Raw genomic sequence first — 25,328 nt, forward strand, 5'->3', positions numbered from 1 at the left:
GTCGTGTGCATGCATGTGTGTCTTTATTGAGGTTGAATCTTCTCCTGGGACTGTCGCTCTCTCTGTCGGCGCTTCTTCACGAATGCCTGTGTGTCCCTCTCTTCCCTTCTGGACTCCAGTAGCTTCAGAGTGCTGTCATCTGGAAAACACACAAATGAAATTATGCCCAGTACTGTTTTTGGTTTTTTTAGGGGGGGGATTTTTCCCTTTTTCTCCCCAATTGTATCCGGCCAATTACCCCACCCGGTCGCTGCTCCACCCTCTGCTGATCTGGGGAGGGCTGCAGACCACCACATGTCTCCTCCGATACATGTGGAGTCGCCAGCCGCTTCTTTTCACCTGACAGAGGAGTTTCTCTAGGGGGGACGTAGCGCGTGGGAGGATCATGCTATTCTCCCAGTTCCCCGTCCCCCCTGAACAGGCGCCCTGACCGACCAGAAGAGGCGCTAGTGCAGCGGCCAGGACACACACCCACATCCGGCTTCCCACCCACAGACACAGCCAATTGTGTCTGTAGAGACGCCCGACCAAGCCAGAGGCAACGTGGGGATTCGAACCGGAGATCCCTGTGTTGGTAGGCAACGGAATAGACCGCTACGTACCTGGATGCCCCCCCCCCCCAGTATTGATTTTTAATCAGATAAAAAACGTATAAATGTATCTGTAGCTAAAAAAAAAAAAGATTTTGGAATTAATTGCAGTTTAAATGATCGTACCATTTGGCTTGGGATGCATAAGAGGCAGGCGTATCTGAGCAGGGGTAGCGTCTACTTGGAAGGTGTCTCCATCCACTCCACCAATCCCTGGAATGGCCTTCAGAGCCAGGAAAGCCTCGCCCTCGAAATCATCTGTCATCAGGGTGTCGTGGTCCAGGACTGTCACCACCAAGCAAGCTCCTGGAGCCTGGCACTGCTCCAATGAAACCAGGCTATGATGTCAGTTGAGCAAGCAGGATACAATGGCAGAGGGGGAAATAGAAAATAAGTTACAGAAAATGGGGACAAGTGACTGGCTCACCCAGGTAAATTCACACTTTGCCAAATAAGATTAAAAAGAGATGACAGCAGAGAGGGAAGAGGAGAGGGAGAAAGACAAGCAGGAGGGGTGATGGCGTTGCAGGTTCAGACAGAATCTAAAAGAAACCGAGGAAGACAAAACTACAGAGTAAACAGATGATGGTGACATACAATTCAAAGGCCTCGTCGAACAGAGGGTTGAGGTCACAATTCTTGATTTGGGTACAGCGAGGCTCCACCTCTGGAAAGATGTGGCGAGGCTCCAGACACAGCTGCACAAAAGGATCGCTGGCGCCTGGATGGGAGCAAAGCATCACAGCACCGAGTTTCAAAACCCGAAAAACGTGATCCTACCGCATGGATAGGAACCGAATGTACAGTTTGTGTATGTGCTGTGCGTCTCCATGCGTTTTGCCAAGTCCTTCTGTGTGTGTCCTCACCATTAGAGTCCATTGGTAGGAGGTTGGCTGCATTCAGCACCTCAACTCGCAGTCTGCTGTCTGACCTCCTGTACGATGTAAGGAGTGTGACAGCTCCATACTTCTCTCTGCTGTACACTTTCTGATGTACAGAAAAATATAGAGAGCAAATGCAAAATCGACGTTATTTCACAGTAGGCTGTGTTCCTTAAATCCGCCTGAGTATAAAACAGAGGGTCTCACCTGCTCCCATACTTTTCCCTCCAGGTATTTCTCCACCAGCTGCTGACTGCTGAGAGAGTTGTGTGTCAGGTGAGCTTTCAGAATCTGGGTGGAGAAGAGAGAGACAAAAAATATTGTAAAATAAATACAGTCAGATGAGGCACTGCTAGTGATAAAATGATGAGTTGTGTCTGTCACTAAGGAGGACTTTCGTTGAGTGGTTTTTATAAGCTAAAGTAAAATAAAATAAGCCGGCAGTTTTATGTAAAGCAGCTAAAAACCAAAAAATAAAGCTCTCCTCAGCCATTGGCAGAGGTCACCAGAGTTGGATGATCTGTACTGACTCACTTTATAGCCGGCAGAGTGTAGCGTTTCTAATGGGAGTCCATTTCCTTCAGCGTGGAAACACTGCTCGAGGCACTACAATGAGAAAAAAATCACTTCACTGGATATAAACTTTAAATTGAATGAGGGAAATGAAAAAAAAACGTCATTAAGTCATGCTTAAGTTCATCATCCCAGAAAGTTGAATCAATTCATCTGGACATGTTTATTGAGAAAAACGTTTCATCACTCATCTAAGTGACCTCTTCAGTCTCAACTGACTGCAGGTATCCCATCTCATCTCATCTCGCTATCAGCCGCTTTTCTGGGGTTGGGTCACGGTGGCAGCAAGCTAAGTAGGGCACTCCAGATGTCCCTCTTCCCAGCAACACCCTCCATCTCCTCCTGGGGGATCCCAAGGTGTTCCCAGGCCAGAATGGACATGTAGTTTCCCCAGCGAGTTCTCATCCCAGCCATTTCACACTCCGCTGCAAACCACCCTCAGTGCACGCCGGAGGTCACGTTCTGATGAAGCCAACAAAACCACATCATCTGCAAAGAGCAGAGATGCAATTCTGAGGTTCCCAAAATGGACACACTCCTCACCTTGGCTGCGCCTTGAGATCCTGTCTATGAATACCACAAGCAGAATCGAAGACAAGGGACAACCTTGGCGGAGTCTGACACCCACACCAAAAATGTGTTTGACTTTGTGCCGAGAATGCAGACACAGCTCTCACTTTGGTTATACAAGGACCAGATGGCTTGTAGCAACAGCCCTGGTACCCCATACTCCTGCAGTACCCCCCACTGAGTGCCCCGGGGTACACAGTCGTGCACCTTCTCCAAGTCCACAAAACACGTGTAGACTGGCTGGTCAAACTCCCATGCCTCCCTCAGCACTTCTGCAAGGGTAAAGAGTTTGTGCGTGGTTCCACGGCCAGGACGGAATCCGCTTTGTTCTTCCTGGATCCGAGATCGACAATCGGTCGCAGGGGACCCGATCCTTGGGGTGGACCCATTTCTGGTGCAGTGTGTTTTGGGGTTTGAAAGCTACTTGAGACGCGGTGTTTGGAAAATAGGCATCTCAACTGTTCTGAATCTCCCGCTACGTACGGAATCACCATTGGTTTACACTTGGGCAGCTGTTGTCCCTCTCTCTTCGATCGGTTGGTGCACTGTTTGGGTGTCTTCCTGGCTTTGACAAATGCCCAGTTAGGATAACCACCCTTAACCAGGGCCTGTTTGATGTGGGATTTCTCCCCTTCCCCAGCTGCTGTGTTGGTGGGGACGTTGTCAGCTCAGTGGTACAGCGTCCTGATGACTCCTAGTTTGTGCTCCAGTGGATGATGATGAGAGTCAAACCTTAAGTATTCATCAGTATGTGTTGGTTTACTGTATATATCAACAATCAAATGTCCCTCATCATCACTTGCAATTTCACAGTCTAAGAAGGCTAACCTGTCATTTTTCACATCCTCCCTGGTGAACTGGTGAACTTGATGTGGTTGCCCATGGGGTTAATGTGGTCGGTGAAATGTGGTACATCCTGAGATTTAATTTTAACCCAGGTGTCATCCACAAATCTGAACTAATGGCTAGGTGGTGTCCCTGGATAGGACATCAGAGCCCTCTTTTCCACGTCTTCCATATACAAGTTTGCAACTATAGGTGAGACTAGGGAACCCATAACACACCCATGCCTCTGTCTATAGTACTACCCCCTGTATGTGAAGTACGTGGACTGACTGACTTGGTCAGTGTTAAGGGAGGTCCTATTGCTAAGGGTGGGGTCGTTTTGTAATTTCATTCGGACCACCTCCACTGCTTCATCAACAGGAATGCACGTGAAGAGAGATGTAACATCATAAGAGACCATTGTTTCATCCCCATCCATAATGATGTCCCTCACCTTATCCACAAAATCCACAAAATGAATGTGTTGTTCATTGCTGCCTTCCAATGGGTCAAGCATAGATGCCAGAAACTTAGAGATGTTATAGGTCACTGAGTTAATCATACTAACAATAGGCTGTAATGGCACATCCTCTTTATGTATCTTAGGTAACCCATACAGACTAGGTGGGGCTTCCCCTGGGTATAATGTATGGTACAACATTCTGCCAATAGCATTGTCCTGTTCTAACAGCTTCAGACAGTCTATCACCTTTTTCTTGTAACCACAGCCTGGATCTGGTTTCAGGGGCTCATAGGTATTCATGTTGCTAAGTTAGCATCATAACATTCTCATGATCTATCTGGTTTAATACAACAGTGCATCTACCTTTGTCCGCTGGAAGGATAATGATGTTATTGTCCTTACTGAGAGTCGTAACAGCTTTCCTCTCATCTCTGCTGATGTTGGATGGCGGCGCCTTCGCATTGCTGAGGCATCCTGAAACTTTCATCCGCAGTTGCTCCACTTTCGGGTCCCTGATGTTGATTTTATGGATAGCTGATTCTGTGGCCGTGATCAGTTCCACCAGTGGGATCTGCCTCGGTGTGACAGCAAAATTCAGCCCCTTAGCAAGGATGTCTTTCCCCGCCTGGGTGAGTTGTCTGTCGGACAGATTCTTCACCCACTTGCCCACATCGCCGGCGTATGTGTGGCGTCCATCTCTCTGTCTGCCGTTGAGGGTGCCGTCTGTTGTCTGTCGGTGTCTCTAGCGTGCAGTAAGTAGGTCCAACTTCTTTTGCTGCCTGGTTTTCTCTTTTCATGTTGTGCTAGACGAGCCTTTTCTGTGAACTCAATCACACGTTGGAAAGTGGTCTCATCTAGACGCGACATGAGTCTCTGTTGGATCTGCTCCTCTTTGGCTTTCAAAGCGTCGATGGTGAAATAAGTTTGTCTCACCCGTTCATTCAACAGCTGGCTCTGTGCCTTCTGGAGGATCTTGTTAGCTCAGTGGCCCTTGTCAGAAGATTTCATTTGCAGGCTCTTAGGTGTAACCCTGCTCTGTCTGCATCTGAGGATGAATCCCAGGTGGTTCCTGTAGTCTGCCATTTTACACACCATTTGCTCATACTCACATACAAGTCTAAGGCAATCCTCGCCGAAATGAGTCAAAATGTCTTTATGCATGCTCAATAATCCAAGGTAAGAAAGAAAGTTGAATCAGTTCATCTGGACATGTTTAGACGCCATCTATGTGACGAGGGAAAGACCATCCCTGAACGGGGGGGGTTGCAAACATTCCCAAATCATCTGTGAATAGTACACATGGCCATTGAAACTCCTAGTTAATGGTCACGCTTATTTGCATATGAAACCGATCGTTGGTTTCGGTCGTTATGCAACTGTATTGTTTATAAGGGTGGGGACACCTGCAGTCAGTTGAGACTGAAGAGGTCACTTACATCATAAGTGATGAAACGTTTCTCTCAATAAACGTTGTGTCCAGATGAACTGTTTCAACTTCCTTTCTTAAGTCAAACATTACAGCAATCACCCCCAAGTGAACCCCGACACGTTCATTCATTGTAAAATCGCTCAGCTCAAAAGCCTAAAATTAAAAAGGCATTTCTGAAAGGGGACACTTCTGACTGAGCTGGAGTGCATACTCCCCTTCTGCAAATGCATCCTTCTACCCTTGATCAACTGGTTTTGGACTGACCTGGAGCGTGTACTGCAGCCTTTGAAAAAATGCAACGAATCCTTCTGGCTTCGAAGGCATAGTGGCCACCTGGTAGACGATCTTCACTGAGTTCACCCACAGAGGGGTGAGCAGACTAGATGTAAGGAGGATAAATAAAATAAGGAAGTTGTTGAGGCAAGGAAAGTTGGTGAACATCGCGTTTAGCGGAGCTCTGAATAGGTATAGATTCAACAAAATCTATGCAGATAACATAGAAGACTACAAAAAAGAAAGAAAAGGAGTGCTGTGGGGAAAAGTTCACATTTCTCCATCCAGTAAGCTTTGACAGAAAGATGCCACATGCAGCTACATCTTAAGACTCTTGAATGCAAAGGCAAGGAAGAGTACCCGCTCAGGAACGGTACCTATGAAAGTTCCCGTGAACCAGGTTTTCATTCATATACTGAAGCTCTTTCTCCAGATAGCGCATCAGAGGGACCACGGCCTACAACCCAAGGCAAGCAGAATAGGAGATAACATAACAGCATATAACAGAACGGTATATGATGAACAGAACAGGTGTTTTAGTCAGTGGGAAGTGAATTATCAATAAGTCTCTTACCTCCTCTGGAGACTTGGAGGGTAACCTGCGCCTAGTTGACAGACTTTTTATGTGGGTTTCGATGTCTGTTTCGAGCTGGAGAGAAGAGGATAAGGGGGGGATGTTAAAATGCAACAATCAGTTAATAACCCACTTCCTCCTCAGTAGTTTGACCCTCTCTCAGCCCTCCCAGACATGCACCTGTTTCCCCAGGGTGTCTAGAGCAGAGCGTATTTCCCGACTGAGGCTCTGCTGGGCTTGCTCAAGCTGGAAGGGCAACGTGTTGGAGAACTGGATCTCCCTTATCACTTGCTGGGTCCGCTCCTGAAGCCCCGCCCAGTTAAGCTGAGCAGGAAGACGGGTCAGAACTGACCGTAAATACTCCAAGTCATTCACCACCACACACAGCTATGAGATGGAGAGACAGAGAGGGGTGGGGATGAGGGGAATGTTAGTGACTTGTGCTGAAGATGAAAACTTGAACAAAACAGAAAACGGAGCTGAGAACCTCCTTCAGGTGAGATGTGTCACCCCTCCCTGACTCTGCTCACCATTTTGATGGGGCAGCCGTGCACAGCATTGTCAGACAGCAACCTGACCCTCGCCTTTAGACTTTGACAGTAGGTCATCACAATCTTACACACGTCCTGGAAACAAAGGTGTAAAGGCATTACAACACCCAATAGACAATGTTCCCCAAAGTTGGATCGTGTATTGTGTGTGACTAAAGACCACTTTACTTGCTGTGCAAATGACTGTCACTGAGAGTGGCGTACCTCTGTGATCTTAACCATGAGCATAAATGCCTCCTCAGGGTCAGGCCAGGAGAGCTGCTCCCACAGTTGGCAGATGGGTTGGATGCATGCCACCAGGTCCACAGCTGAGGAGCTGTGCTTTACAGGCACTGCACCAGACTGCAGGGGCTGGAGCTGGGTTGAAGACGGACAACGATGACAAAAGATGAACATTAAGGAGGTGTAGGGGTTAGGAATATGGAGGATATAAAAGTGTAAAAAAAGAGAAGAGTGAAACATTGTTTTGGGGTATTTGTGACTATGGTTGAAACAAGCTCTCTTGGATGTGGAGGACTTTGTGTTACCTGGTCTACCTGTACAGCCCTCTCCACCCTGTCCTGGGTGGTGCTGAAAACCTGGTTGAGCCAATAAGGAAGAGCCTCACGGAATCCCTCGTGAAAGTTTGTTAGCTCCAGTAACTTACCCCTGAAACGGCAGCAACAATTAAATTCTCTATCTGTGACGTGAGCGGCTGTCGTTTAAGATCATCTATCAATATGTCCAATGTGCACAAATGGACTCTTATGCTGGGTTGTCTTTCATTGCAGGTTACGTGTACACAGTTGTTTCATCATATGTGGAGTGAACATGCATGATTTTCAAACCTCTTCTGTAAGAAGGCTTTGTCTTTGTAGATGGCATGGAGGCTCAGATAAAGGGGGAACAGGCTGTTGGCTATATCCTGATCTATCTGTCCCTTCATCAGGTACCAGGTGTCTCTCACCTCCTGGGCTAGCTACATGGGGGAGGAGAGGAGAGAAGGGGGGGAGAAAATGTACAAGAAATGACAAGAGGAGAAGTAGACAGGGAGACAGGAGTGAGGGTAAGGAACACACAAAAAAAGTCTCCTGATAAGAGTCTTGCCAAGATAACAAGCCAAAAAAGTCTCTATGAAGCTTAATAGAGTGATTACCAAGGAGTCCAGATTCTCATAGATTACAGTGAACACATCCAGTTGCACAGCACTATGGGAGAGAAAAACGGTAATCTGAAAAAAGTCATGACCTTTACAACACTAAATCTCCATGCTAGTGCCTCTTGTTTTTCTGTATGAAACTTTGCCCCCCCCAGCATACCTCACAAAGACCCTGTTCCACACATCTTTGCTGTTTTTGATGTCATCCTGAACTTCCCCAATAAGCCTGGAGAGGGCGCTCACAATCTCGGACAGTTCCTGGAGGCACAGAAGCACAGAACTAAATGAATTGGGAAAAATCAAATAACTGATTTATCCATACTGTAGAATACCTTTCTCTTACCTTAGTCATTGGCTGATGCAAGCCTTTTTTGATGGCAAACCATTCCTGTGTGCCCACCTAACAGGAAACAAATGAAAAGATATGTTACGACAAATCATGCAGATTTACTGAACCACTTTGCACTGAAAACAAAACCAACAGTTAATCAAATGACTGACGTCTCTGGATGATCTCTGACCTGCACGGTGTCGGTGATCTCCTCTTGCAGCTCAAACTGAGCTGGGTTCATTTTCTGAAACGCCTGTGTCTTACAGATCTGAACCAGGACTCTTAAACACAAACAGGTACACACATGTATCACTGAACAGGTGTTCCGCAAACCCTAACAATTGTGTAACCAATTGCATGAATGGACTAAAATGGAGGAATACCTGAGCAGCGTGTGTAGTTTAGGAGTCGCGTTCTGAGTTGGGGGAAAGATGTCTCTGTATTTGGACACCAGATGCAGGCCATATTGCAAGAAGTCATGTAAAGAGTCCCCAAGTTCCTGTTTCTGTTGAAATATGACAACTTGTCTTTCAGTTTGCATATATACGTAAAGAATCATTCCCGGGAGTTTTCTCAAGAACAGATCCTGTTTTTGTCACGCTTTCTTCTAATTTGGTGTGTGTGTGTGGGGGGGGGGGGGGTATTACATCATACCCTCGTAAAGAGACATATAGATTTCTAAAGCTACAAGGAAGGAAAAAAGAACCCCTTTATGCAGCAGCGACAGTGGCTGAAACCGTTGTTTGTGGACCAATCCGGCTAAAAAGGGAAAAGAAAAGCGCCGATAGGACACGAGTCATTTAAATGTGTAAAAAAAAGTAGAAGGTTTAAAGTGGGGCCAGCATCAGTAATCACATTTAACTGTGTCTACGAACCTTGAAGAAGGCATTATAACGTATTCAGCAACAACTTTTTATTTGCAATGACTGATGCTGTGAGTTTACTGGGAGAGAGATCCCTCCTCTGTTGCTCTCCCTGAGGTTTATTCCTATTTTTTCTCCCTGTTAAAGGATTTTTTTGGGGGGGGGGCTGTTCCTTATCCGATGCGAGGGTCTAAGGACAGGATGTTGTGTTGCTGTAAAGCCCCTTGAGGGAAATATGTCATTTGTGATATTGGGCTACACAAATGAAATTGTCTCGGTCTAAGCATCGGCTTGGTGTCGATGCAGTTGCCCACTGGGGACTGGGGTTCGCGCCCCGGTCTTGTCAGATCCGACTATGGCCGGACTCGATGAAGCAGCAATCATTGGCAACACTGTCTTCGGGAGGGGGGCGGAGTCGGCTTGCGTTCGTCATGTGAATGCGTCTCTGTGTGTGTCGGAAAAACAGTGGTTCGGCTTGGATTCGCCTTGTCACGAAAGTGGGGAGGCGCTTTCCTTCGAGACTGCCGGCCGGAGAGATGCAGTTGGCGAACGCATGCAATACGAGGGTGGGTGTTTGAATTCAAATAGGGATCAATTGGCCACTAAATTGGGAGAAAAAAGGGAAAAATCAGAAATAAATTTATAAAAAAAAACAACAAATGAAATTGTCTTGACTTGACCTTTAGCCTATCTAGGAAGAGATGGAAACGGATGACCCGCTGTGGCGACCCCTAACGGCAGCAGCCAAAAGTAGTAGAAGTAGCAGCCTATCTACAGCGGTTTTTGGTTGTCTCCAGATGTGTGAGGGAGTGGTGTAGCTTCGCTCTAGGCCGCATTGGGAATACAGCAGCAGGTGATTTCAGTTGGCCGTACCTGTTGGTAAGGCAGCTCTTGTTGGTGCCAGTGATACTCGATACTGGTGAGCTGCTGGAACAGCACTGAGGAGTCCACCTCCAAACTCTGGTACAGTTTACTGTAAGCCACCCATTTCCTGCCATACACAACCACACGTAATAGAAAATAGCCTGCTCATACACAGTAGGTAAAATAACATTGCTTCCAATAATTATCGAGCTCTCGGACTCCCATATTTGAGCACCTATGTCAGCACGCAACAGAAGTTTCATTTCTCATCTTTCCTTCTTGAGATATAACACATTTCAAAGCGATAGCTCCCTTTTTCCTGGTTTAGCACTCTAGAGTATGATATGACTTTGCTTATAGTTATTTTTCTTTTTGCCCCCCCTTTTTCTCCCCAATTGTACTTGGCCAATCACCCCGCTCTCTGAGCCATCCCGGTCACTGCTCCACCCCCTCTGTCAGTCCAGGGAGAGCTGCAGACTACCACATGCCTCCTCCAATACATGTGGCGTCATTTCACCTGACAGTGAGGAGTTTTGATAGGGGGGCGTAGCGCGTGGGAGGATCATGCTATTCCCCCCCAGTTCCCCCTCCACCTCGAATAGTCGCCCCGACCGACCAGAGAAGGCATTAGTGCAGCGACCAGGACACATAGTACCCACATCCAACCTCCCACCCAACACGGCCAATTGTGTCTGTAGGGACGCCTGACCAAGCCGGAGGTAACACGAGGATTAAAACCGGCGATCCTCGTGTTGATAGGCAATGGAATAAACCGCTACGCTACCCGGACTGCTTATAGTTAGTTATAATAACCTCATGTGAACCTTATGCTTAGTCTTGTCCAGCATGTTGTGTTTTCTTTGATAATCCTTATTCATATGTCGTCATGTAAAAACTTGGCACACTGACAATGTAACTTTCCCTGAATACCACGAATCATACCTGCTAAACGCTATATCTTGGATGCGAGGAACACAACATTGTGTGAATATTTGCTAGTCTGCAATGAGGTACTTACGCCAGGTCCTGAAGGAAGGGCGAGAGGTTGTTCTGAGTGGCATACAGCTTAAGGAGGGTCTCCCCCTCACCACAAAACTCCCCTTTCCATGGTACACTGTCCTGAGAGACAAATAACAAGATGGAGGTGTGTGTGTGTGTGTGGGAGGGGGGGGGTTAATGTGAGACTGCTGTCAAAATATCAGTGGCACAATGAGAGGGAACAATGAGAGGGAACAATAAGAGGGAACTAGTGCCTCACAGTACCTGTTGCTTGGAGATGTAAGACTGGACAAACTGCTGCAGGATCCCACAGTAGTTGACATAGTCACTTTGACCAGCACTCAGCGTATCATCTCTCTGTCAATCACACAATGCATATCATAGATGCTAGGTTACTACCTACAGCTGCCGCAAGTATAGAGTCAACTCGGTATTTGTATGCAAATAATCAATACTTCGTGGTGGAGACTTCAGCTGGGCGACCCACGCTGCTGCTGTGTGCTGCTGAGCTGCTTAGCACCAACTGTCTGTATCTGTCTCGTCTGGTTTGCCGTCAACTCTACCATGCCGCCTGGTCGTGAGTAACTCTATTGCACATGCATGGTCTTTTATTTTATGCTTGCTTCGGAATGTGATTAAATGCCAAGTGAAGCGGCCACTTCTGTTTTTAGGCCCCAACGCACCCTAGCCACGAATTAGGCCTGCAACGTTTATTTGGGACATTTTGTTTTATTTCTTCCACTTCTCTTTGGATACACAGAGGGTTCCGAGGGACAGGGGTGTGAGTGTGTGTGGGCCCACAATTTGTCATTTTGCCATTCTATAACTTAGATATCCTTGATAGTAATTGAAAAAGTAGTCATACTAAATTTATGTATGTTTTTATTTTATTTTATTTCATGTTTCTTGTAAAAAATTATGTACTTTCATTAGTGCCGACTAACTAAAAAGATACATCTGCATTCAACGTAATTGATTGAGTAATTGAGTAATGTGTTTACTATTAGATAAGACCATAAATAAGTGGGAGCATAAATTAATGGTACAGATTTTTTTTTTAAATTTTAGTCTTAGCAGACTTGATTTCAGCTCATTAAAAGTTGCTAAGCGGAGGCACCGCCAAATATTAAAATACAGATGTAAAAATAGACATTTGTAAATTCTGTTGCGAGACCATTCATGTTGGTAACCCGGGGCCCGACCTGTAGAAGTTAAATAGTGGTGACTAGAGTTAATATCGAGGTGGGTGTTACACAATGGGCCTGCCGCCTAATGACTGCTGGGATAGGCTCCAGCATCCCCGTGACCCTGAGCAGGATAAGTGGTTTGGATAATGGATGGATGGATGGATAATCAATACATTTTAAATTAATCAGGATGATATCTCTGCAAAACACAAACCTGACCATACTTGAAAAGTCATTATAATAAGTAATGACCGGTGCTGTGTCGTGTTGTTTAAATTACATGACTTGTCAAAGTAATGCATCACCGTTAATCACATTATTCATCTCTGTAATGAAACAGTATATGGCATTACAGTTTAAATTCCTATAATCTTACTGGCCTACAAACCATATATATATATATATATATAAAAAAATTACTAGGTTCTTTTAGAGAACTTTTACTAAGTCAACATTTAAACTGAAATGACGCCACACACTCTGTCACCGTTTAAACAATATAATTCGCCAGAATAATGGATTTCTTGACATGACAGACAAAATGAAACCCAAAGCAAAACGACCTTCTTCTCCTTTTAGGCGATTGGCAAACAACAATTTGGTGCATTACCGTCACCAACTGTAAAGGAGAGTGAATCAGCATGTCTATTTGCTAAAAAAAAAACAAAACCAAAACAGCTAATTTCTTCTCAATCAAACTATTTCTCAGCTTTCTTAAGAGGAACTAAAAGCCTGTCACAGCAGCTGCTGCACACCTTCCCTGGAAACCCCCACGACACTCAGAAATGTCCTTGCTGCATCTAACATTACAGCAACTCTCTCAGGTGTTCTTTCTACTCCAGCAGTACAGATAATTACCATGGCCAAAAAGGCCAAAATCTTCACCTGGTCCTTACAAAAGCAGAACTCAGCATGCTTCCTGACTGACTCGCCCTACTTAGCTTCTTGTCTTTACATCATTCTCGTTCCTTATCTCCATTCTTTTCGTAGCTTCAGCATACGACAACCCCTTGTCTGTCGTCATCTTATTCATTTTCTCTTCCTGGGTTCTTTTTGGACACTGTGCTGACCCCGTATCGTGATTTCTCTTTTGCTTGTGTTTTCTCCGCTTTACAATCTTCCATATTGCAGTTGTCCTTCCCATAATCCCCCACATCTTCTGACTCCATTACATACTGCAGCGTGTCTATCCTCCCCCCTTTCTCCCAATTGCGTTCGGCCAATTGGCCTGTCGCAGTAAATTTGTTCCGGCCGGGTAAAAAGTTCCGGATGACGCGACAATAGCGTTCTAATCAGCTGTTCGGTAGCGTTCGGTATGGGTTAGAATGTTCAGTGGCAGCGTCACTATGAAAGGTGGCTGGTGAGCGCTCGTGCATTAACGTGAGGTTTTTTTGCTTGTTGTGGAGTTAGAAAACAACGAGACAGGAGACGTGAGAGTAGACGTAGTCGAGGTAGTTTACTAGCTCCAACTTAGCATGTCATACATTCGACAACGACACTGAACTCAACTGTCAACCGGAAACGGAAGTGCATTATCTGACCCCTCGCCTCTTCCCTTAAAGGTACACCGTCCTCTTAGGTGAATGGCTCTTGTAGATGTGGGTCACCACATTGTCACGAGACGTCATTTCACCTCAGACTACAAGAGCGCGAGTTGGACAGACGCATATCTCCCACCCACCTCTGGCTATATTTGCTGTTTTCAAAGACCACTGCATTGCTTTTGTGGGCATAATCCTCGTCAGTTCTACTGTTATTTATATTATTGACAAGCGATTTAAATCAACGTTGCTTTTTAATACTTTGGTGTCTGTAAACTTAACAGTTAGCTAGTCTACCGATCGCGTTAGCTATAGTCAGACATCAGCTTGCTAGCAGCTAGATACTTCAAAGCATAGTTAGACGGCTATCTCAGTAATACTGTATAACTTAACAACCTGTCAGTCATTTGTAACTTGTTAGGATGGTGTTATTCCAGGATATTTTGTTTTATCTTTCCAGAAAGGAGAAGTACAACCCTGGACACGCCGAGTCCTCCAAGAGAGCCATCAGGAAGGCTGCAAAAAACTACTCACTTCAAGGTAATGCTAAGTAACTTAAGTTATATATCAGAGACACCACTTTGTTATTGCAGGCTTATGTAAACTCGTTTAGTTTGCAAGTTTCCGTAGGTTACCATTGCTGACGTTAAAGTTCACCAAACACTTCGTAACCTTGGCTAATGGTTAACTCACTAGCTAGCTAGCACTAGTGCTAGTTGTTCAACATAGCAGTCAGACTAGAGGAGTGTCAGTCGACCAAAGTGTTTCCTATTGCCAATCAAATGTAAGTAATGTAACCGGTTATTTTCTTGCCCGGTGCGGGATTCGATACGGGGTGTACTGCACCACAAGGCGACGTCACTAACCGCTCGGCTAAAGGGCTAAAGGATCACGCTATTTCCCCCAGTCCGCGCCCGAACAGGCGCCCGTAACCAGAGTAGGCGCTAGTGCAGTGACCAGGACACGTACCCACATCTGGCTTCCCACCCGCAGAGACGGCCAATTGTGTCTGTAGGGACGCCCGACCAAGCCGGAGGTAACATGGGGGATTCGAACCAGCGATCCCCATGTTGGTAGGCAACGGAATAGACCGCCATGCCACCCGGACGCCCCAACATGTCCATATTCTTGACAGCAGAACCAGCTGAGAGGAGCTCTCTCATATGGCCTCCACCTGTAACTCGCATAATCAAGGTACACTCTTTCTGGCAGTTCCCCTTCAAAGGTCAAACACACCAGACTTACTGTCCTCCTTCGCTTCTCACTTGGAATCTAGTCATTCTTCTTGCCTCACACACACCTGCAACATCCTGAAATGACGAAGCCTCCAATGCCAGTGGCACGCCACTTATCACCCCCTTTTTCTTTGCTTTTAATACGAGTGGGAAGCAAGTCACGCAGAGATAACTTCTAAACACTTTGATCTTAAGGGCTCTATCTCTCTGACGCTTTGATATACAATCAATGATAACCATCCCACTTCTAGTTATCCTGATCGATTGTACATCTCCAAGTTTTCTCCCTACTAACTTCACGACCGCTTGCGGGTCCTTGAAAATCCCGTCTTCTCTTGTCACGGCTATCACCCCAACGAGATAGGTTTCCTCTGTTCTCAACGACTGACTGGAATCGCCTGAGTAATTTGATGTATTCGTCCTGTTTTCAAACCCCCTCGTGTCCCCATTCTCATTTCCAGTTCCGCTCTGTCTCCGACGCCATTTCCGCCCCCACGAGAACGCGCCATAAACTCGTGATGCCCTCCACCTTCTTCTTCTCCTTCTGCGAGACGACGTTCTTCAACAAGCCATTTGAGTCCTATGTCTGTGTCAAGTGGTAACGGCAGGGAGTCCAGAAATCCACAATTTCGTTCAATGTTCGGCGAAGAAGAAAAACTTGGGCCTGTTCAAAAAAAATACAAAGTAAAACTGGTCAGATAAACTAACAAAATCCAGTAAACCCACGAAACTGAAGTCCACCGGGTATATTCCTAAAAAGCTCAGGAAAAGAAAGCTCTCACCCGATTAGTGGCAGATTTGATGACTCGTAAATTGGGGAACGAGTCCTCCGTCCGTTGTCAGAGTAGTTTTTCTTTTTTTTTGACTTCTCCCCTCCAGTTGTACTTGGCCAATTACCTCACTCTTCCGAGCCGTACGGGTCGCTGCTCCACCCCCTCTGCCGAGCCGGGGAGGGTTGCAGGCTACCACAGGCCTCCTTACGATGGAGTCGCCAGCCACCTCTTTTCGCCCGACAGTGAGGAGTTTCGCAAGGGCGACATAGAGTGTGGGAGGATCACGCTATTCCTCCCAGTTCCCTCCCGAACAGGCGCCCCGACCGACCAGAGGAGGCGCTAGTGCAGCGGCCAGGACACACAACCACATCCGGCTTTCCACCCGCAGACACGGCCAGTTTTGTCTGTAGGGATGCTCGACCAAGCTGAAGGTAATACGGGGATTCGAACCAGCGATCCCCGTGTTGGTAGGCAACAGAATAGACCGCCACGCTACCCGGCCTGTAGTTTTTCTTTTTTTTTAGGTTCCCTTGTAAGCCACACCCTTTTCACAAGACATCCACCTCTTTTTTCTCCCCCTTTTTTACCTGTCCTGTTTGTGGTCATTGTGGAGTTTACGGTGCAACCCGCCCCACTGAATGACTGCTCAAGAAGAGCGTGCGCCATCCGTTTCTGTTGAAGAGATTTCCTCGGGAAAGAGATCAAGATTTAATCTATATTGGGAACGTATTATTGTATGGATAACTAAACAGAATTCTCACCTCTTTGTGGATGAACTTGAGATTCAGGTGGCATTTCCCCCGATCAGGATATGTCTCTGTTTTCGGTTCAAGATCATACCACCTATCATCTGTATAGCTGAGATCCTTAAAGGAGGCAGAAATAAACGAGAGGTATGACTTGTGACCTGGGACACACGGTGTCTGCATTCATTCATCGACTGGTACGCAGCAGTGGATGGACGGGGCTCATTACATCAGCACAGTTCAAATTACAAGTGGATTGGCTGCAGCTACATACTGCACGTTCAACTGGCCATTCAGTACTTCCCTGTCCCTGATTTAACTTCCTGACACTCATTTGCACAACATTTTATGAGGCAAGCCGCAGCTAGTGAAAAAATGAAAGCGTGCTTAAAACAAAGGGAAGCTATTTGAAAATAATGTGTTATGCTTGTCTGAAAAATAAATTGTATGACACAGAGAATGTCCCACAGTGAATAGAGATAAAACAAGCAACAACAACAAAAAAAAGCACACTACCTGTAGCTTTAGGACAACATTTCCCAAAAAGTCATCCTCACCCTTCTCCTTCTTGGCATCTTTAATCATCCTAAATTACAACAGTTGGACACAGAGTTAGGAGTCACTCCTTTTTCAGTGTGTTTATAACTGAACCACAGAGAGCGAGTACCTTCTGAAACCCTGGAAGTTGGATTTGAACTCCTCTAGTTTCTCTGCAAGTGAAAGCTCCTCATCTTTGTCCCTAAGAAGCAACGGCACAGTAAAGATGCATGGACCGTAGTAATGAGGGACAGGTCAGCGTGTGTGAAATGTACAGTATGCACATGTCTCACCACATCTCCAGGTGGAAGCTGGCACCCACCGTATCCTCAAACTCCCTATGGTTTGGACAGGAAGGGTGACAAGTAATTAGGGGGAAAAATTACAATTTGTCACAAAATCACACACACACACCAACCGACGGTGAGACTCACAGTATGAAGGTCTGGTTCCACACGGGGTTCAGGGTCTGCTTCTTTATGTCTGTTTGGCAGATTTTGTCACCTGACACAGCGTCCTTAACTACAGATTTACGAGGTTTGGGTCTGGACCTCCGTGTCCGACTCTCCGTCTCATCCTCCAGGATAGTCAGCAGGCAGTACGGGTCACTGAAACCTGTGACGATAGCAGAGGTCAGATGAAACCAAACTGCCAACCTACAACTGGAGGCACACATGGTTGTGACATGTGACAAAACTATTTGATCACTTATTAAGAATAATAATAATAATAATGATAATAATAATAATTATCATCATCATCATTACATTTATGTAGCGCTTTTCTAGACACCCAAAGCACTTCACATTGAAGGGGGTAATTCACTTCAACCACCACCAATGTGTAGCACCCACCTGTGTGATGCATGGCAGCCATTTTGCACCAGAACACTCACCACACATCAGCTTGAGGTGGAGAGGGAGAAATCATTGAGTCTAATTACATGGAGGGATGATTAGGTGGCCAGATGGAGAGAACCCCCTACTCTTTATGATAAGTGCCATGAGAACTTCAATGACCACAGTGAGTCAGGACCTCGGTTTAACGTCTCATCTGAAGGGTGGCATCTCCTACAGCACAGCGTCCCCGTCACTGCACTGGGGCCCACCAACACCACTTCCAGCAGCAACTCATTTTCCCGGGAGGTCTCCCATCCAAGTGCTAGGCAAGCCCATACCTGCTTAGCTTTCGTCATTTGGCAGAGCCAGAGTATATGTTGGTATGGCTGCCCTCAAGTGCCACCCCAAAACCACAGATCAGGTTCAGTACAACAGCAAAAAAAGACACAAATCCTACAATGAAGCTACCACTATCATTGTGGTTTCTAAATGAGGGAATGTGGGAAAAGGATGAAGTGGTTACACAAGAGAAGGTAAGATAAAATATGAGCTTATCAATACATTATCATGGAAGAACGTTCTCACAGGGTGCAGCACAACATCTCAAAAACTTGATGAAACCATTCACTCACAGCAGTGCAATGTGTCAGAACCAAGAGGTTTGACATGGGTAGTGGAAGTCTGCTGAAAAGACTGATATCATCTTCAGCAGGCCTGTATTATTATATTTTCTAAAGCACGGCGAGTAGCCCTAAATATATCACCTCAACAGTTGGGCAGGCAAAAGAAAAGTATTTTCTTTGCCACACAGGCACATGCAGTTTAACAAACCACAACATCATCTCTGTGCACATGAAAAGTAACACAACCTTTAACCGGTTCTCTAGAATGAGGTGAGAATTACCACTGATGTCTTTTCCCAGGATTCCTTTGGCTTCCTTCACCGTGGCCATCAGACAGTACACGGGCGGCTGTGGGGGGGGGCACAATCAAACAGTCACATGGCCGCTTTAAAACACCACTCATGACTGCCTCAAATATAACAAAGATATACACATAGATAAGGATTTGATAGACATATTCACTGGAGCCTAGGGGTCAACTTTCAGTTCTCACCTCTGTCCTCTGAACTTCTTGCATCAGAGCTTTGTGCTCCGACTCTGTCATGGTGAAAGTCTGAGAGAGAGAGAGAGAGAGAGAGAGAGAGAGAGAGAGAGAGAGAGAGAGAGAGAGAGAGAGAGAGAGAGAGAGAGAGAGAGAGAGAGAGAGAGAGAGAGAGAGAGAGAGAGAGAGAGAGAGAGAGAGAGAGAGAGAGAGAGAGAGTCCGTCCGTCTGCCGCTTCTTTTGACTTTAATCAACAAATCAATGAATTGTATTTATTGGTCCAGTCCGATTAAACCAGGGTCCCTACCTCTTGGATGTAGAGGTGGAGCTGGTCATCGCTAAAGGCCTCCTCCGATGTCACCTTCCCCAACTTATGAATGATGGTGTACAAAAGCTCCTTGTACAAAGGTTTGAGCTTAAACAGGGGAAAGCAATGGAGTAAGAATATGTCTAGCATGCGCCTTCATATGGCAAACCCAGAACGGTGTCATTTCAAAATGCAAATTGTCGTTCCCCATTTCCTGGCAGAGCTATATAGCGCACATTAATGATGATACCTCGTGTTCCTTGTGTAATCTTGCTCTCTCTTCTGGGTTTTCAACGTCCTTAAAATTCTGAAGCGACAAGAAATACAACATAATTGTGGTTGTGGTACCCATCGACGTGTGTGATGATTAAAGATATTCTGAGAGAGACTTGCAGCTGTTTGAATATTATGAATTAATGATATCAAGCTCATATTAATGCCTTCCTGTCTCTTGTTCTCCTCGTCATCCCCAACTTGCGTGTAAGGCTGGGCGAGACCTGACATGCAAAGGGGAGAAAAGACATTCAGCCATCATTAGACAGCAAATAAACAGGAGTGTCACACCCAGGTAAGTCCATCAACACAACCGACCACAGGTACACTCATTCCAATAAGTTATATTTAAGACCAGACCAATCTGCAAACTGCTCAGCAATAGGAAAATAAGATCCTTTTCACTTGGTAAAATAGTTTCTGTAATCTTCGTTGATTACCATAATGCCCTTCATAATGTAAAGTGCACAGTGCCCAAGTGACGGGTCCTGCACAGAGTATCATATCAAATGTCTTGATCACGAACACTTCAGACACAAAACGCGACACCAAAGACACTGAAGATATTTCAAAAGAAAAACCAGTGACTGCTTTTTACCTGTCTGAACTGTCTTTGTCTGAACCTCGGTGTACCAAGGGCCTGCCAAAGAGAAGAAACACCAAATTCTGGTTTACACACAGACTGTCTGAGTAAATGACAGTACATGCTATTTAGGATCCTCCTCCTGCCCATAATAACTGAGGGTGCAAGTTGCACTGATTGTAGGGAAACACACGCACACGCACGCGCACGCACGCACGCACGCACGCACACACACACACACACCATGTCATCCTATACTTGTGGGGACCCCTCATTGACTACATTCATCCCTTAGCCCTTAACCCTAACCCTAACCATCATATCTACATACCTAACCTTAACACTTACCCTAACCTAAACCTAATCCTAATTCTAAACTTGACCCTAAAACCAAGTCCTAACCCTTGAATAGACTTTTTTCCTCATGGGGGTCCCATAAAATACCCCCCCCTCCACACACACACACACGTTATTGTATTTATATTTTGTGACGAACCCTCATTGACTACATTCATTCTCTAGCCATTAATCCTAACCTTAACCATAACCATCAGATCTATATGCTTAACCCTAACCCTGAACCTAACCTAATTCTAACCCTAAAACAGACCCTTAAAAAAGAGAGGACTGACCAAAATGTCTTCACTTTGCAAAAATGTCTGCACGCTGCTGGTTAAAAACTCAAATTGGATAGAAGTACAAGTACGTACACACACACACACACACACACACACACACACTCACACACAGTCATGTTTCACTATCCTTGTGTGGACCCCTCATTGACTACATTCATTTCCTAGCCCTTAACCCTAACCTTACCCACACAAACTACATGCCTAACTCTAACCCTTACCCTAACCTTAACCTAACCCTAATTCTAACCGTAACCCTAAAACCAACTCCTAACCCTAAAATAGACCCTATTCCTTGTGCGGACCTCTAAAATGTCCACACAAGGTACGTGCTGTCAGATTTTGCTATCCTTGTGTGGACATTTGGTCCGCACAAGGATAGCCAAACATGTACACACACACACACACACACACACACACACACACACACACACACACACACACACACACACACACACACACACACACACACACACACACACACACACACACTTCAGTTAGGCATGGTACATAGTCTGTAACCTTCTCCACAATGACCCAAAAAAGGAAACATTGAAATAGTGAAACCCAGCATTGGACCTGACATTGCCAAATGTATTGCTTAAATGTCATCATACAAACGGCTGCAAAACAGTAAAACTACCCTACTTTTATCATGTGAGCATCATAGCTCAGCAGCTGAAGTCATACCTGTAATGAATTACAAAGGTGAACATTTTTGTCCTCAAGACACACTATGCATTTTACAGCAGAAAAATCCCAAGGCAAGGCAAGGCAAATTCATTCATATAACACATTTCAGCAACAAGGCAATTCAGAGTGGAGCAGAGTTTTAAAATCAATTCTTTGATGGACAGGGAGCCAATGTAGTGACCTCAGGACTGGAGTGATGTGATTTAGTTTTTTTTTTTGGTCTTAGTAAGGACTCGAGCAGCAGTGTTCTGAATCAGCTGCAACTGTTGGATCAATTTTTTAGAAAGACCTGCAAAGATGCCATTACAGTAGTCAAGCTGACTGAAGATAAATGCATGGACAAGTTTTCTCAAATCCTGCTGAGACATGAATCCTATAATTCTTGATATCTTCTTCAGGTGATAGTAGGTGGACTTTGTAATTGTCTTAATGTGGCTATCTAAATTCACCAAGATTTCTGGCTTGGTTCCTGGTTTTTAACATTACCAATTGTAGCTGGGTGCTGACTTTTAGTCGTTCTTTCTTGGCTCCTAAGGCAATTACTTCAGTTTTATCTTTGTTGAAGAACATTCTGAGCCATCAAACCATTGATTTGTTCAATGCCTTTACTCAGTGCTTGTATGGGATTATAGTCCCCTGGTGATGTGATTATGTAAATCTGCATGTCGTCTGCGTAATTATGGTCATATATTTTGTTGTTTTCCATAATCTGGACTAGTGGGAGCATATAGATGTTAAACAGAATCGGCCCCACAATGGAGCCATGGGGAACTCCACAAGTCATTTTTGTATGCTAAGATTTGTAATTACCTATAGACATAAAGTAGTCCCTGTCTTTTAAATAGGATTCAAACCAGTTTAGTGTTGTGCCAGAAAGTCCCACCCAGTTTTTCAATCAGTCCAGTAATTTGTTGTTGTCAACTGTGTAAAATGCAGCACTGAGATCCAATAATACCAGGACTGAGATTCTGCCACTGTCTGTGTTTAAGATGTCATTAAAGACCTTAACAAGAGCAGTCTCAGTGCTGTGTGGTCAAAATCTTGACTGGAAGACATTGAAACTGTTGTTAAATGCCAAAAAGTTGGTGAGCTGCTGGAAAACAAATTTTCCTATTATTTTTCTCAGAAACGTGAGGTTTAATATGGGCCTATAACTGTTAATTAGTGAAGTGTCTGGATTATTCTTTTTTAAGAGTGGCTTGATGACTGCAGTTTTCAGAGCTTGTGGGAAGAGACCGGAGAGAAGAGATGTGTTGGCAATTTGTAGAAAATCTGAGGACACGCAATTAGAAACATTTTTTAAAAAGCCTGTTGGCAGAATATCAAGGCAGCAGGAGGAGGATTTCAGATGTTGTATATTGTCCCCCACGTTTTATGGTTGATTGGATCAAATTGTGACATGCTGTTTGAATTGATTTTAGGTGGACACAGGGACAACCCATACCCTGTACGGAGGGTATGGAGGCACTGGCTGCCTGTTTAATTTTCTGAATTTTATCATTAAAGAAGGAGGCAAATTCATTGCAAGCCCTGGTAGATAGACATTCAGAGGCTACTGCCACTGGGGGGGGGGGGGGGGGGTTCATTAGCCTGTTGACAGTAGAAAACAAGACACATACATTATTCTTGTTTTTGGCAATGATGTCAGAGAAGTAACACCACCTTGCATTTCTCAGTTCCAAATTATAAATGCGCAGTCTCTCTTTATAGATTTCATAATGAACAGTAAGATTTGTTTTCTGTCACCTGCATTCAGCTTTACGACACTCTCTTTTTTCTATTCTGACCAGCGTGGCACATCTGCATGGAGATCTTTTCTTACCAGAGACCACCTTCACCTTAGCGAGTGCAATAGCCTCAATAACATCTGTAATTTTAGAATTAAAATTATCTACAAGTTCACTGACTGAGAGCTGAGCGAGGGCGGGTGTGGAAGAGAAAGCCTGAATAAACATTTCACTGGTGCTTTCAGTGATATGCCGTTTTGTGATTACCTCACTTTGAGCATTAGTGTGCACGGAGATAGTACTCTCAAAGAAAACACAGGAATGATCAGAGAGAGCAACATCAGTCACCACAACCTTAGAAATATTCAGACTCTTGGAGATAATCAAGTCCAGAGTGTGCCCCTTGTAGTCTGTGGGCTCCATCACATGCTGAGACAGTCCAAAGTTATCAAGAACACAACACAGTTCTTTAGTTCCTCTGTCCTGGGGGTTGTCAGCATGGATGTTAAAATCACCAGCAATAACGACATTGTCAAATTCACTACAGATTATAGACAGCAGTTCAGTTAAGTCATCAAAAAAAATTGAATTGTATTTAGGTGGCCTATCAATAACTCAAGGAGAGGAATTCAACTGAAGAGCCACATATTCAAAAGAATCAAAATTTCCACAAGATATCTTCTTGCACTGGAGCAAATCATTAAACAAAATGGCAACTCCACCTCCTTTCTTATGTTGTCTGGTTTCGCTCACAAAACTGAAATTGGCAGGGGTTGACTCAATAAGAACAGTTGTGCTGTTGTCTTGGTCTAACCAAGTTTCAGTTAAAAACATAAAATTGAGAGTTTTTCCTGCCAAAGACCTGATGTTTCGTAATGCTAAATTTAATGTGTTAAAAGTACATAACAGGGAGTCTTTCAAATATGAGAAGGCCTGCTTCCTCTATGTAGTCTATAAGGAAGCTATGCCAAAACTATGAGGAACCCCCCAACCACCCAGCTTTCAAACATAATCCCTTGAAAACATGACATGAAAGGGAACCCCCTGAAAACCATCATATAGACATGCATGCAGGTGCACACACACACACACACACACACACACACACACACACACACACACACACACACACACACACACACATATGCACAGATCTAGAGATTTAATGGGTTGCACTACTCATTTGAGTAATATGCTTCATGCTACATCATCTGATCTAAACCAAAACTTAAGGTTATGACTTACGACCCATGATTACGGTAGGTAAAAATAGCTGTGTGGAAAAACTTACTGATTTTCCCAACAGTTCGCAATGATATTACTACATGGCGGATATGAGATTATAAGCTTTATTTTTGAGTCCTCACAAAAAAAATAATTTTTTTCAAACACCTGATACTCTTTAGATGAAGGCTAAAAAAAATAAATAAAAATCTTAAACTAAACACAAGTAAACAAACCCCAGTCCTTTTCTATGGGAATTTTGTGTGCTTCAGCAGAGAAATTCAACTAAATTTCCCTTTTAACCGTACTTTAAAAACAATGTTCACCGCTTGACTACCAAAACAAAGCATTCACATATCATCGGAAAATCCTTCAATGTACTGTCATCAATACCTGATCCATTTTGGGCAGTGCGTCTTCCCCTTTGGTGGCAGGCCCATTCTGAGCCGACATCAGGATGGTTGTATTTGCCGTTCGAGCCCTTGACTGGTATGGTGGCGTGCTGACTGTCTGTTACAGGGTGGCAGTGTGCATGTTGTTTGCATCTACAGAGGCGTGACAGAGAGGTTTTCAGAGGCAGTCACACTGGCTGGTGCTCATCTGTCACACGGCAAGCGGAAATGATCACTTCCTGTAGAAGGCTGTTGCTGTCACTTATAACTTCTTTCTTCATGTTGGTTTGTTGACTGACATCCAAATGCAAACTGTTATGATGCTATCTTTACTTTCCTTTCTGTCTCTCTCTCTCTCTCCAAATAGGGGACATGTGCCTATACGTACATTATCACTCATTTGAGTGCTCACAAATCTGTCTGCACAGTGACAAACTACAACTCCGTACTTTATATAAGCTTACTGGCTCCTTCTGATCATGTTACCATGATTAGGAAGCACGCATATTACAACAAAATGTGTAACAGTGCACAACAATGGTTGCACCACCCTCTGTTAATTCATTATGAGCAATGACTGTGTGAGATTTAACCTCGATTGCATTGTA

At 44.8% G+C, this 25,328-nt stretch overlaps 1 protein-coding gene across 1 annotated transcript; it reads right to left on the reverse strand.

The window, feature by feature from the left end:
- On the reverse strand, nucleotides 1-24,857 carry unc13d (unc-13 homolog D (C. elegans)). Its single transcript, XM_056297158.1, has 34 exons — nucleotides 24,722-24,857; nucleotides 20,065-20,106; nucleotides 19,634-19,690; nucleotides 19,444-19,500; nucleotides 19,194-19,301; nucleotides 18,899-18,958; nucleotides 18,687-18,753; nucleotides 17,378-17,558; nucleotides 17,237-17,281; nucleotides 17,074-17,145; nucleotides 16,923-16,992; nucleotides 16,422-16,526; nucleotides 11,189-11,281; nucleotides 10,944-11,044; nucleotides 9,935-10,052; nucleotides 8,582-8,703; nucleotides 8,389-8,479; nucleotides 8,211-8,267; nucleotides 8,028-8,125; nucleotides 7,865-7,916; nucleotides 7,557-7,687; nucleotides 7,257-7,377; nucleotides 6,934-7,086; nucleotides 6,709-6,804; nucleotides 6,359-6,565; nucleotides 6,179-6,253; nucleotides 5,982-6,061; nucleotides 5,596-5,710; nucleotides 2,006-2,077; nucleotides 1,679-1,762; nucleotides 1,457-1,577; nucleotides 1,188-1,311; nucleotides 717-928; nucleotides 1-139 (listed from the first exon to the last, which is right to left on the reverse strand). Exons 1-34 carry the CDS (start codon nucleotides 24,779-24,781, stop codon nucleotides 24-26), a joined length of 3,363 nt encoding a protein of 1,120 aa, XP_056153133.1. The 5' UTR covers nucleotides 24,782-24,857; the 3' UTR covers nucleotides 1-23.
- Between the last annotated feature and the right edge of the window lie 471 nt (nucleotides 24,858-25,328).

The sequence above is a fragment of the Lampris incognitus genome, chromosome 17 (assembly GCF_029633865.1).
Source record: "Lampris incognitus isolate fLamInc1 chromosome 17, fLamInc1.hap2, whole genome shotgun sequence".
NCBI classification, from domain to species: Eukaryota; Metazoa; Chordata; class Actinopteri; order Lampriformes; family Lampridae; genus Lampris; species Lampris incognitus.

Coding starts and splice junctions, on each gene's coding strand:
- unc13d (XM_056297158.1), bottom strand. CDS start 24,781: ATGTCGGCTCAGAATGGGCCTGCCACCAAAGGGGAAGACGCACTGCCC. Junction 19,691..20,064: donor GACAAAGACAGTTCAGACAG/GTAAAAAGCAGT, acceptor TTTGCATGTCAG/GTCTCGCCCAGCCTTACACG. Junction 8,704..9,934: donor AAGAGCTGCCTTACCAACAG/GTACGGCCAACT, acceptor ATATTTCAACAG/AAACAGGAACTTGGGGACTC.